Here is a 14501-nt window from a genome sequence, read left to right as displayed (position 1 = left end):
TTTGTATATATCGATAAAGGCTTTCTTTTTCTTCTTTTGTGATTCTTCCATAGGAATTCTGTTTGTGTTGACCATGGGGCTTAGGTAAAATCTTATATAGTAACAGTCTAAGCTGATAACTTAATTTCAATTGCATACAAAAACTACACTTATACTTCTCCCTCTCCTGCACTTTATTCATGTCACAATTTATATATTTTAGTTGTATTATTAACATTTTCAGTTAGTTTTTGACATTTTTATCTTTTAACTCGTATATTAGAACTAAAAGTGATTTAATTCTGGTATACTACTATAACAATATTACTGTATTCTGTACAGTATTACAATTACTATTACATTACTATTGTAATAGTAAACTACTATAAAGAATTAGTGAGCTTGAGGACAGGTCATTTTTTAAGACTCCAAAAGCAATTGCAACAAAAACAAAAATTGACAAATGGGACCTAATTAAATTGAAGAGCTTAATAGTAAACTACTATTACAATATTACTGTATTCTGTATTTATCTATATATTTACCTTTACCAATGAGTTTTATACTTTCATGTTACTGTTTAGCATCCTTGAGTTTCAACTTAAATAACTCCTTTCAGCATTTCTTGTAAGGCAGGTCTAGTCATAGTAAATTCCCTCAGCTTTTGTTTGTCTGGGAAACTCCTTGTCTCTCCATTTTTGAAAGACTGTTTTCCTGGGTGTACTGTTCTTGGTTGATTTTTCTTTCAGCACTTTGAATATATCATCCCATTCTCTCTGATCTGTAAGGTTTCTGCTGAGAAATCCACTCATAGTTTTATGGCGGCTCCCCTGTACATGTCAAGTCACTTTTTACTTGCTGCTTTCAAATTTTTCTTTGTATATGGCTTTTGACAATTCAATTATAATGTTTCTCAGTGTGGATTTCTTGGATTCCTTCTACTTGGATCCCTTGGGCTTCCTGGATCTAAACGTCCATTTAATTCCCCAGATTTGGGATGATTTTAGCCACTATTTCTTTGATTACACTTTCAAGTCCTTTCTCTCTTCTTCTCTGGGACTCCCATATTGCAAATGTTGGTCTGCTTGATAGTGGCTCACAAGTCTCTTAGGATTTCTTCAATCTTTTCATTCTTTTTTCTTCACTAATGGCATAATACTAAATGACCTTTATTTTTCTTCCAAACTTTACTTTAGATATAGGAGGTACACATGCAGGTTTGTTACATGGGTAAACTGTGTGTCACTGGGGCTTGGTGTACAAATGATTTGTCACCCAGATAGTGAGCATAGTATTCAATAGGTAATTTTTCAATCTTCACCCTCTTTCCACCCTCCAACCTCAAGTAAGCCCCAGTGTCTACTGTTCCCTTCTTTGTGTCCATGTGTACTCATTGTTTAGCTCCCACTTATAAATTAGAACACACCGTATTTGGTTTTCTGTTCCTGCATTAATTTGCTTAGGATAACGGTCTGCAGCTGCATCCACGTTGATGCAAAATATATGATTTCATTCTTTTTTATGTCTGTGTAGTATTCCATGGTGTACATGTACTACACTTTCTTTATCCAGTCTACCACTGATGGGCATTTAGGTTGATTCCATGTCTCTGCTATTGTGAAAAGTGCTGCAACAAACATATGTGTTCATGTGTCTTTATAGAATGATTCCTTTGGAAATATATCCAGTAATAGGATTGCTGGGTCAAATGATAGTTCTAGGTTCTTTGAGAAATCTGCAAACTTCTTTCCATATTGGCTAAACTAATTTACATTTACATTCCCTCTGTGTACCAGCAGTGTATAAGCTTTCCCTTTTCTCTACAATCTCACAAACATGTTATTTTTTGACTTTTTAATAATAGCCACCTTGACTGGTATGAGATGGTATCTCATTGTGGTTTTGATTTGCATTTCTCTAATGAGAAGAAGACATACATCTTTAGTCTTCTTTATATTCATGCCCTTTGCCCATTTTTTAATAGGATTGGTTTTTGCTTGCTGATTTAAATTCTTTATAGATTCTGGATATTAGATCTTTGTTGGATGCATAGTTTGCAAATATTTTCTCCCATTCTGTAGGCTGTCTGTTTACTGTGTTGATAGTTTATTTTGCTGTGCAGAAGCTCTTCAGTTTAATTAGGTCCCATTTGTCAATTTTTGTTTTCTTGCAATTGCTTTTGGAGTCTTTAAAAACGACCTGTCCTCAAGCTCACTAATTCTTTATTCTTCTTGAGCTAGTGTGCTGTTATATTGCTCTACTGAATTTTTCTTTTATTTTCTTTTAGAGCTGTCTTGCTCTGTCACCCAGGCTGGAGTACAGTAGCATAATCACAGCTCACTGTAACATCAAACTCCTTGGCTCAAAAGATCCTCCCACCTCAGCCTCCTAAAGCATTGGGATTACAGGCATGAGCCACTGTGCCTGGCCTCAGTTCAGTGATAGTATTATTCAGCACCAAAAATACCTATTTTGTTCTTTTTAAAACTTTCTTTTTGTTGAAATTCTTATTTTGTTCATGTATTGTTCTTCTCAGCTTGTTGAGCATCTTCATAATGATTATTTTGAATTAGTTGTCAGAAAATTTGTATATCTCCATTTCATTAGGGTCAGTTTCTAGGGATTTATCTTATTCCTTTGTTTGGACCATGTTTCCCTGCTTCTTAATTTTCCTTGACTCTTGGTATCAGCATCTATACATTAGAAAAAACATCTACTTCTCCCAGTCTTGCAGACTGGCATTGTACAGAAGACCCTTATAAATAAGCCTATACCCAGAGATCTCTCAAATCTTTGTGCTAGTCCAAACCACCATCTTTGTTGTTATCAGCCTCCAGGCATTTAGAATATGTCAGATCCTGTCAACATTTTAAGACAGGTGTGACAGAAGCTAGTCCCAAGAACATCCCTTGAAAAGCTGCAATGGACACACAGTCCAACTCCTTCTCTCCCGAGGGAGAAGCCAGAATCTGTTTTCCCCGCCCCCCTGCCCACTCACTCTGCACTGAGCCAGGTGGAGGGCATGTGGCAAATGTTTGTGTCCTAGAGCAAACTGTCATCTTTATTCTCAGCAGTCACCAGTCACCTTGGGTATGCTGGGTCCTATCAGCACTCTGAGACAGGCAAGACAGAAGTCAGTTCCCTCAGGCATTCCTCAGAGAATTCAGAACACTGGATGTATTGTCAAGTCCCTTATCTTGCTCTTCCCCTCAGGGAGAAGCTGAAAACTGTGGTATGGGTTTCCTCTCAATTGTATGATGTTGTGCTAGGAGTAGGAATTATGGTGAGGATGTCTCAAATTGTCCTACTGGCTTTGATGTGGCTGGCCCCATGCTTGCCAGGATGCAGGCGCCTGTCTACTGTTTTCTGAATTTTTCACAAAGGAAACTGGTCCATATACTGCTGTTGGTGTGCCCATAAGGAGTAGGCAGGGCCATGGCTTCCTGTTTCAACATCTTGCCAACAGCATTCTCACACTTTGTTTTGTTTTGATATCTCTTTTTAATGTTAGAGGCTTTACTCAGAAGTCTGGTGATCCTTGGCTCTCTGTTCATATGTAAAAGTGGGTCCTAAAAGGCTAAGTGGTATCCCTATGGCCTAGGTGGGGCTTGTCATGTAGTTGGCTTCACTGTAGGGTCTTCTGCCTGGTCAGTTTCACTGAGGACTCCTGAGGTCAGTATCTTTAGATATTTTCTTCTGGGGTACTCAGTTCCTGAGAAAATAATCTTTCATTTTCTCAACAGAAGGTTCAAGTCTGGGAAGTTGACAAGAAAAATGGGCTGCTGGGGTAGGGTGGAAACAAGCATTGGGTGAGCAGATCCCATAATTTAGGATGTACACTTTTACTTAATTTCCTCTTCCAAATCCAGTACATTATCTGCAGCAGTCAGCTTTGGCTGTTTAATAAACAACCACAAAATCTCAGTGGCACAAAATGAAAAGCATTTATTTTTTGTTTCCATGTCTATTAGTTGGCTCAGGTAACTCAGATTACAAGTCTGCAGATCAGCTGGGGCAGCTCTCTAAAGTGAGCTGGTTGCCTGGGCTGTTCCACTCTGTAACTCTCATTCTGGGGTTCCACGAGAGAGGCAGAAGCTAATTAGGATACATTCTCATGATAATGGCAAAAGTGCAAGAAGACAAGCCCAACCACTTAAGCAATTTGAAAGCTTTTCTTAAATTGTGTTTGTTGCAGAAAGCAAGTGACATGGCCAATCCCAAAGCCAGAGAGTAGAAAAGTACACTCCACCCATTATGAGGGTATGAATATAATACTACAGAGAAATGAATAATTGGGACTGACATTTGAAAATACCACAGTATCCCTGCTATTAACAGTACCTAGTATTCTCCAGTCTGGAGTCCCTGTTTCAAAATATTCTAAAGAATAACTCTACAGGCTCCCTTTGAGCAGAAAAGGAGCAGTTAACCACATCTTTCATGTTTTTGACATCTATTTACAAGTATTTGGCACAATCAAATTATGAGCTTTTCTGTGACACTATAGTGCAAATTGGCTTGTTTCTGGGGTATTCACATTGTTGGTTTAGGACTCCGCTTTCTTAGGTCTGCTGTATCAGACCATCTGATTAACCTTCCAAACTTCGTACTTTTCTTTTTTCCAATTATCTTTGTCCTTATGAATGTATTACTTTAAAGAAAAAGCTGCTTTCTGCCATTGTAAGATTGTAGAGTAAGGCATGTATTTGATCTGCCATCATTAACCAAAGGCTATATTTATATATATAATAAATGTAAATAACTCTTAATTTGTGGAGAAAATTCAAGCAGGGACTTGGCCTAGCTAACACTTAAGTTATTTGCTGAAAAGTAAGATAAGTACAGGAAAAAAAAGATAACATATGGTTCAAGGGAATAAGTATACATTCATTAGGTGCAAAATTGATTAATAATTGGATGTGCGTTACATATAAATGCTAAATGACATTTCTTCATTCTTCCTTGATCTGAGGGCTTTTGCTCTATCAGTCCTATGTGACTAGGAATGAAACACAACGGGTAATGGTCAGGGAAGTGAGGTGTTGGTGAGGAAGAGGAGTATGCCTTCTCGAAAGGGACGTTTATTCATTGGAGGATTTGTGGACAAAGGAGTAATTTCTATAGTAGAGCAATTTAAGGTTGGAATTACTTTCTCACCTAAATAATCTGATTTTCTGAACAGTTCAGGTGATGGAAAGCTCTCTTCAAAACTCCTGTATTCTGCATAAGAGTCTGTTACTGAATAGCTCAGAGGAGAACTGGCCATACCATGGTGCAAACTTAATCCTGTAGAATAAAGGAACAAACAAAATGGATAAATGTTTTGATACAAAACAGATGTGAATCCTAAACATTGAAATGTATGGAAATGTACATGCTTAGTTATAATTATTACTAGAACATAAAACTGCTTCTACATACAACTAAAAAGGCATAATATTTTTAACTATTTTAATTTGATCTTGGACAATAATTCTATTTTTGATGGTGATAAATCTGTTATAATCCTCTTTTGTTGTTTTTCAAAGTTTTACAACTTACTCCTTTTCTCTACTTTGGGGTCAGTTGTGATTTTTGGCTCAAAAATTTAAGTTTTTTTTTTTTTTTTTTGAGACCAAGTCTCGCTCTATAGCCCAGGCTGGAGTGCAGTAGCGTGATCTCGGCTCACTGAAACCTCTGCCTCCTGGGTCCTGGTTCAAGCAATTCTCCTGCCTCAGCCTCCAAAGTAGCTGGGATTATAGGAATGTGCCACCATTCTGGCTAATTTTTTTTCTTTTTTTTTTGTATTTTTAGTAGAGATGGGGTTTCACCATGTTGGCCAGGCTGGTCTTGAACTCCTGACTTCATGATCCACCTGCCTCGGCCTCCCAAAGTGCTAGGATTACAGGCATGAGCCCCTGTGCCCAGGCAAAATTTAAGTTTTATATATAAGTAACCCACTAATTGTAAGCTAACTAGCCGAGGAAAGGATGATTCTAGTTATTTCATCTAAAAAACAATGAGCCTACACATACACAAATAGATTAAAATAATTTAATAAGAGAGCATGGAAATAGACTCACACATAAATAAGCAACTGATTTTTGACCAATATGTAAAGGCAATTCAGTGGACAAAGGATAGTCTTTTAAACAAAATGTGCTGGAACAACTAGGTACCTGTATGAAAAAAACAAAATAATAAAACTTGCACTCATACCTTCCATCATGGAAAGAAATTAACTCTAAATGCATCATAGATCTAAATGTAACTCCTAAAACTCTAAAACTTCTTTAAAAAAAAAAAAGGGAGAGGCCGGGTGCAGTGGCTCAAGCCTGTAATCCCAGCACTTTGGGAGGCTGAGGCGGGAGGATCATGAGGTCAGGAGATCGAGACCATCCTGGCTAACATGGTGAAACCCCATCTCTACTAAAAATACAAAAAGAAATTAGTTGGGTGTGGTGGCGGGTGCCTGTAGTCCCAGCTACTCAGGAGGCTGAGGCAGGAGAATGGCATGAACCCGGGAGGTGGAGCTTGCAGTGAGCCAGATTGCGCCACTGCACTCCAGCCTTGGTGACAGAGCGAGACTCCATCTCAAAAAAAAAAAAAGGAGAAAATTGTAACACCGAGTTATGTGAAGAATTTTTTTATTTAACACTAAAAAAGATTCATAAAACAATAGCACTGATAATTTGGACTTTAGCAACATTTAAAACTTTCCTTCAAAAGAGACTATTAAAAGACAAGCTACAGGCTGGGTGCAGTGGCTCATGCCTGTAATCTCAGCACTTTGGGAGACCGAGGCAGGCAGATCACGAGGTCAAGAGATAGAGACCATCCTGGCCAACATGGTGAAATCCCATCTCTACCAAAAATACAAAAATTAGCTGGGCGTGGCGTCATGTGCCTGTAGTCTCAGCTACTTGGGAGCCTGAGGCAGGGGAACCGTTTGAACCTAGGAGGTGGAGGTTGCAGTGAACCAAGATCAAGATTGGCCACTGAACTCCAGCCTGGCGACAGAGTGAGACTCCATCTCAAAAAAAAAAAAAAAAAAAAAAAAGACAAGCTACAGATAGGGAGAAAACATTTGCAAATGGACTGAAATCCAGAATGTAAAGAACTGGCTCGGCACAGTGGCTCATGCCTGTAAAGACAGCACTTTGGTATGCCAAGGTGAGAAGATCATATGAGCCCAGGAGTTTTGAGACCAGCCTGAACAACACAGTGGAACCCTGACTCTACAAAAAAAAAAAAAAAAACATGAAAAACCAGAATATAAAGAACTGTGAAAACTCAATAATAAGAAAACAAATCCTCAATAAGAAAATGGACAATATATTTGAACAGAGAATCTTCCCAGACTCAGAGGTCTTAAAGTCATTCCTATGGGAGTGGACTAGAATGAAGAACTGTCCAATAAATGATGGTGACAGAACATAGTACTAAAAGTTGAGGAGAACCAGAGATTTGGTAAGAAAAGGGAAAATGTGCTCTGCTATATTTAGTCTGCATTTATTAAACATTTCCAATATGACAAGATAGAGATCAACACTGATAGAAACTAGTTGCGGGAGGGCCGGGCGCGGTGGCTCAAGCCTGTAATCTCAGCACTTTGGGAGGCCGAGACGGGCGGATCACGAGGTCAGGAGATCGAGACCATCCTGGCTAACACGGTGAAACCCCGTCTCTACTAAAAAATACAAAAAAACTAGCCGGGCGAGGTGGCGGGCGCCTGTAGTCCCAGCTACTCCGGAGACTGAGGCAGGAGAATGGCGTAAACCCGGGAGGCGGAGCTTGCAGTGAGCTGAGATCCGGCCACTGCACTCCAGCCCGGTGGACAGAGCGAGACTCTGTCTCAAAAAAAAAAAAAAAAAAAGAAAAAGAAAAAAGAAAGAAACTAGTTGCGGGGGTCAGGGGTGGTGAATAAGAGATCAAACGGGAGCATTGTTCTGAAAACCTATTATTTCCTGCCCTGGAACTAACTTACACCTATCTCTGCTCATCCATTACCTACCTCAGACAACTAACTCTTTGTCCTTCCTCCCAAGACCTCACTGCAACTTTTTCTCCTATGCCAACTCCCTTGTTAAAAATGAGAACTGTTTTCTACCTGGACATCTTTTCCAGCCGCCACTGCAACACTTAAATTGACTGACTCAATCTACCATCCTTCTCCATATCCTCAACTGTCAAGAGTAGTAGGCTGTCTCTCTGAGCATCCTTTGCTTTCCCTTCTCCAACTGCCCTAGAGTGTCCTGTCCCTGTCCTAGCTAACTTTTATCCTTCTCACACTGTCTTCATCCTTCCCATCCACATGTTATATCTATCCTGCCTTCCATTCCTCAAAATTTAATGAATACCCCTCAGAGCTGAGCTATCCTTAACACTAAGCCCCAGAACTCAAGCTGGGCTCAGAAATAAGGAAAGCCCACCATCTGGGTAGTTGAGTACAAAAAATAATAAATGTTAATGTTGTATCAGTGGGAGGCTGTCCCTGGTGTCACAAGTTAGAAATGTAAATGCAATTTAAAAATATATTTTTATCAAATTGTTCACTGTTAAACTGACAAATAGTTCTACAAAGCTTATAGCAAAAACTGCAATCTCGTCTCATATCTCCCCATCATAATTTTCTACCGTCTAGAGACAATTCCTTTCAACTCTATTAATGGTTTCTTTTGATAGGCACCTCCTTTACATTTCTAAATTAAATGCATTCAATGTTTCTATTATTATAACTATTCAAATATACTTGTAGCCAAGCCCTATACTGTGAGCCACATTCATTACCTTTTTGCTATAATTTCTTTTCCTTTGAGTTGTTACCTAATTTTTAAAATTTGTTTTCTAAGTACTTCATTAAGTATTAATACTAAGTACTATTTTGTTCCAACTTTTTTTTTATTTCTTTTTGAGACAGAGTCTCACTCTGTCACTCAGGCTGGAGTATAGTGGCAGGATCTTGGGTCACCGCAACCTCTGCCTCCCAAGCTCAACTGATCCTCCCACCTCAGCCTCCTGAGTAGCTGCGATTACTACTGCTAAGCAGCTAAGCCTGGCTAAATTTTTGTACTTTTAGTAGAGATGGGATTTTGTCATGTTGGCCAGGCTGGTCTCGAACTCCTGACCTCAAGTAATCCACCCACCTTGGCCTCCCAAAGTACTGGGATTATAGGCGTGAACCGCGGCGACCGGCCTTGTTCCAACTTTTTCCAATAATTTAAATTTCAATACTTTAAAAATACTTTAAAATACTTTTAAAAAACACCAGGTTATCTATTTTTTATTTTCCTCCCTCTCTCCCTCTTCTTCTTTCTTTTCTTCTTTTTTAAAAAAGTATAGCTATTGGAGACCTCAATCCATTTGCTCAAATTTGGACTGTTAGTCCTCTATACATCCTACACAGTTGTCTTCTTAGGATTTCCCTTTACCATTATCCTAAGAAATTCACATATTTCCTGTATTAGATAAGAGCCTTTGATTCCTAGATCCCATGATTTCTTCTTGATTGATTTATTTCCTGGTTTTCTTGGAACATCTGCTTCATCTCCGAGAAAAGGTACAAAGAAGATGTGTCTAAAAATTCCTTTATCCTAACACTTGAGTGACAGTTTGGCTGGGTAAGAATTCTAGGTTAGTATATTTAAGAGACTGATTCAATTTTTTTGATGTGTGACAGCTTTTAAACCTCACTGTTCCCTCTTCCCCTTCCCACCTCACATCTGGGTGACAAGAGAGCCTTGGTGGTCCATCTTTTGGCAATGGTAGCAAGTTCAAACCATGCACAGGAAACCTCAACCTGGTCTGATCCTCTAAACATCATGAAAACTCCAGGCCAGGTCTCCTTCCCCTTCATTCTCAACTCATTTGCAGTCCTACTTGGAGTCATCTTTCTCCCAAGAAAGGCTCATTATATGAGTAATATACCTTTCCATACCTTCCTGGTGCGTGGATGGCATAATCAGTGTTGAAATCCAGGACAACTCTTGAATGGGAGTCCATCTTGACTCTGCAAAATCAGTGTTCTTCAGAATTCTGAATACATTTTTCTCCCCACCACATTCTACCTTCTGGAGTTGTTCTTCAGAAGTCCAATGCCATTGATATTCTTGATTGCTTATTGCAACTGATTATTTTTTCTCTGGAAAACTAATAAATTTCTCTATCTTGAGGATTTAAAAATTATATAATGTTGTAACTTGGTGTGTTTTTTTTTTTTTTCATTTATTGGGGTAAGTGCAGTTTGCACTGTCCAAATTTGGCTCTCCATATCTCTGTTCATATTCAGAATTTGAATGGCTCTTTCAGTAAATATACTCATGAACATTTTTAATTCCAGGAAAATTTCTAGCTTTGTGTGTTTAATAATTTTCCTTCTCTTTATAATGTCTGAACTACTGTTTTTTAGATGTTAGAATCATTGGACTCATCTTCTAATTATTTTTCTTGTTAAAATAACAACTTTATTGAGATATAATTCACATGCCATAAAACTCACCCTTTTTTTTTTGAGACGGAGTCTCGCTCTCTCGCCTAGGCTAGAGTGCAATACTGCAATCTTGGCTCACTACAGCCTCTGCCTCCCAGGTTCAAGCAATTCTCCTGCCTCAAAAATTCCGAGTAGCTGGGATTAGAGGTGCATACCACCAAGCCCGGCTAATTTTTTGTATTTTAGTAGAGACAGGGTTTCACTGTGTTGCCCAGGCTGGTCTCGATCTCTTAGGCTTAGGCAATCCACCCACCTCGGCCTCCCAAAATGCTAGGATTACAGGCACAAGCCACTGTGCCTGGCAAAAAGGTACCCTTTTAAAGTGTACAATCAGTGGGTTTTTTTGTAGACTTATGGAGTTGTGTCCCGACTGACACTATTTCTATCCTTTATCTTCTCTTTCATGTTTGTTCAACTTTTTGGAATATTTCCTTAAATTTATCATCCAATTCTACAGAATGTTTTCTGATTTCATATTTTTATTTTTTAATGAATTTTTTGTTCTGAATGCTTTTTATAGGAGACTGCATTTGTTTCATGGACACAATATTCTTTCATCATCCTGAGGATATTAATGAAACTGTGGCTTTTTAAAAGATTTCTTTTTCTTGTATTGTTGCCCTTCAAGTTTCTTTTATTAAAGTATCTATTACTTTAAATGTTTACTTAAAAGGTCTGGTAATTCTTGAATGTTCAAGAATGAGGTACCAAAATGGCATCATAACTGGGGCATAGGAAGAAGTGGATTTTACTGAAAAGTATTTAGATGGGGAACAGGCCATACTACCAGAATGCAGATTCCACAGTCTTCTCCTGGGCACAGATGTTTCCAAAAGAGGAATCCTTTAATCTTCTAGTTGGAGTGTATTTGCCTGAATGCATAATGGGTCTGGGGATTTCACATCAAAATATACAGACTTTCACTTAATTCCCTTTCCTCCCCGGCCACTGATAGTTTTCAGTACAGTATCCTTGAATCCAGACCCTCTGCTTCAATGTCTTAGACTACCAGGGTGGGAAGAAGCATAGTTTCCTGGCCACAGTGTGTTAAGGAAAGGGTCAAAGAAAGCATCTAACTGTTACTTTTGAAGATTCCAAAACATCTTATTTTACATATTTCCTCCAGGAATATGTAATGCCTCTAATTCCTGAACCTTTAGCCTGAATCAGTTTGTTTCTTGGTTTGTCTCTACTCTAGACACCTAGTTTTCAGCTTTTTTTTTTTTTTTTAAGATCTGTTAGGTCAATTATAATTCATTAATCTACCTTCCAGATTCCAAACTTTCATTAATTATCTCTTGCCAGCTGAGGTCTCTTCTTTGAACCTACGGCTTTACAACATTTTTATGCCTTTATTGATATTTTAGTAGGGTTTCAGAAAAGAGAAATGTGTATTCAATCTTCAACATTAAATATAAAGTCCATAATTAACTTTTCAACATGTTATAAAGTTACTAGATTCCAAGGTAGAATTAAAACAATAAATCATATGTTAACTAGAATTCTGTGGGCTGCTCAAAACTTAGCCCATCACAGTGTTTTATTATGGGAAAAAGTATTTCAAGTTTCAAATATCAGCAAATGAACTTTTAGAATACAAGCAGTTTGTAAGTTAGAGACAATTTATTTTCTATTTCCTTATACCTTTCACATGTCAACTTGATAAACCTAGTAATCAAGGACATTTCTCATATATTTAAACTATGATTTTAGAAAATGCTGATTATGGTTAAATGGTATTTTCTCTAAATAGAATACAAAACCCATCCAACAAGCATTTGAGACATTCAACAATTATTTGAACCTGTATTATCTTTGAAACTGTACTCCAAGCATGGGATAGGAAGATAAAAGATAGTGCTAATTTTCAATGGCTTTAGAGTAATTTTCCTCTTTTTCAAGAGTTAAAGACAGACAAAAACAATTACACTGTGGTTTTGAGTCTTTTGACAGAAGTATACAGAGTGCCACAGAACTACCAGGATAGAACAAGTCACCTAGAAAAAGAGAAGTCAGAAGAGGCTTCCCGGGAGAAATGGCTCTTGAATTTATTTTTGAAAAAGTTAATAAGGCAAAGAAGGGAGAGGAAGAAGGAGAGAAAAGCATTTCCTGAGCACCTCCTATGTTCTTTTGCACTGCATTCTAGGAAATATTCCTCGTCTATTTTCTAGCTCACTAATTTTAGTTGAATTAATTCCAGTATTAGACTCCTTGGTTAAGTTTTTAATTTGATAATATTTTTGTTCCCAGGAACTATAATTGTTTTCATAGCAGCCTGCTATATTATGGATTCAGTGACCTCTTGTATCTAGAGATACTTAGTTTTGTGCCATTTCCTCAAATGTTAGTTCTATTTGTTGCATTTGTTGCCTCTTTTCCATGGAACTGGTTTTCTTCAAAAGTCTGGATATTCCTGGTTGCCTTATTCATGTCTCTGAGAATCTGTTTATATGGCAGTAAGTAAAAATTCTGAAACAGTGGCTTGCTTCTGGAGATTTCGGAAGAGTGATGAGACATTCTGGGAACTTGTGTTCTAAGTGGGGATGTCCTGTATTTTTTACATACTGTAGGTTACATGGGGGCACTGCCCTGTCTGGCCAGTGTCCACAATGGAAGTCTGCTGTATCAGAAGTCTCACGGTTCAGAGAGCCATACTAACTTTATTATGGAGTTAACAAATAGAAGAATTGACTACAACTTTTACTTTTTTCTTCCTCTGCTATCCTTGTGGCAATATGCAGTTACTTCAGACTCTCCTCTGTTTATCAACTCAGCCCCAACATTTGACTCTTAAGAGCCAGCCCCCCTGATAGTTCACTTTGCTTAGGAGTAATTCTCAGGGTTTTCTCCTGGCAGCAGGCACTGGTAGCTGCCAGAGTTTCCAGTATAAGAAGGGGATAATGAAAAAGGGACCAGATATTTCAAATGTAGTTCTTAATCCATCACCTTGACAATTCCTTCAAGATCTCTCTTTTTTGTTTTTTTTTTTGAGACGAAGTCTTGCTCTTGTCCCCCAGGCTGGAGTGCAATGGCACAATCTTGGCTCACTGTAACCTCCACCTCCCGGGTTCAAGTGATTATCTTGTCTCAGCCTCCCAAGCAGCTGGGATTACAGGCACCTGCCACCATGCCCAGCTAATTTTTGTATTATTAGCAGAGACGGGGTTTCACCATTTTGGCCAGGCTGGTGTAGAACTCCTGACCTCAAGTCATCCACCTGCCTCAGCCTCTCAAAGTGCTGGGATTACAGGCGTGAGCCACGGCGCCTGGCCAAGATCTCTTTTATTACAGTCTTTTGCATTTACTGATCAAGGATTTAGAGTATTTCTAGGATACTTTTATCTTTGCAGTGTTTTTTTTTTTGTTTTTTGTTTTTTGTTTTTTTTTTTTTGCTCTTGATATGTTCATCAATTTTGTCTCATTTGCTTTTAAGAATTCCTCTGTATTTCCAATGTGCTGGTGGCATCCTTGTTTTCAAAATAACTTTGATTATACCAATATGTAGATGGCTCACCAATTTCTATCTCCAGCCCTCCATATCCAACTACCTGGTGGATATTGCTACTTAGCCATCTTAAATGCACTCATAACTTAATATACTAAAAACTGAATTTTTAGTCTTTTCCTCAAACCAGTTTTTCTTTCAGTGAATGACACTACCTTGTATTCAGTTATACAAGCCAGAAATAGTAGTCATCTTTGACACCTCCATCTCCTTAACTCTTCATTTGCCAAATCCTGTCTCATTACCTCAAATAGCCATCACATCAGCACCCTTCTTTCCATCTCCAATGTCACCACCCTAGAAGGCGCCATTATTTCTCCACTAAACTACTTGAACAGCCTATTAACTACACTCCTGATTCTTTCCAGTCCTTCTTCCACACTGCAGCTAAAGTGATCATATCATTCTCTATTAAAATGACTTCAATGACTTTCTACTGCTCCAAATATAAACATTAATATTTCTGATATGGAAGACAAAGCTATTCAGGGCCTCAAACTGGTTGTCTAATCCTGTCTTTTTTTTTTTTTTTTTTTTTTTTTTTTTTTT

General features: G+C 38.2%; 1 protein-coding gene across 1 annotated transcript in view; it reads right to left on the bottom strand.

Moving 5' to 3' along the window:
* MEIKIN (meiotic kinetochore factor) overlaps nt 1-14501 on the bottom strand; it is a 135776-nt gene that overhangs the window by 117407 nt on the left and 3868 nt on the right. The window contains exon 5 of the mRNA XM_023196731.2: nt 5137-5265. Coding sequence (XP_023052499.1) covers nt 5137-5265 — 129 coding nt within the window. The remainder of the gene's footprint in view (nt 1-5136; nt 5266-14501) is intronic.

The sequence above is a fragment of the Piliocolobus tephrosceles genome, chromosome 4 (assembly GCF_002776525.5).
Source record: "Piliocolobus tephrosceles isolate RC106 chromosome 4, ASM277652v3, whole genome shotgun sequence".
Lineage (NCBI taxonomy): Eukaryota > Metazoa > Chordata > Mammalia > Primates > Cercopithecidae > Piliocolobus > Piliocolobus tephrosceles.
The sequence above is the reverse complement of the archived record's forward strand: the minus strand, read 5'-3'. Positions and strand labels throughout refer to the sequence as shown.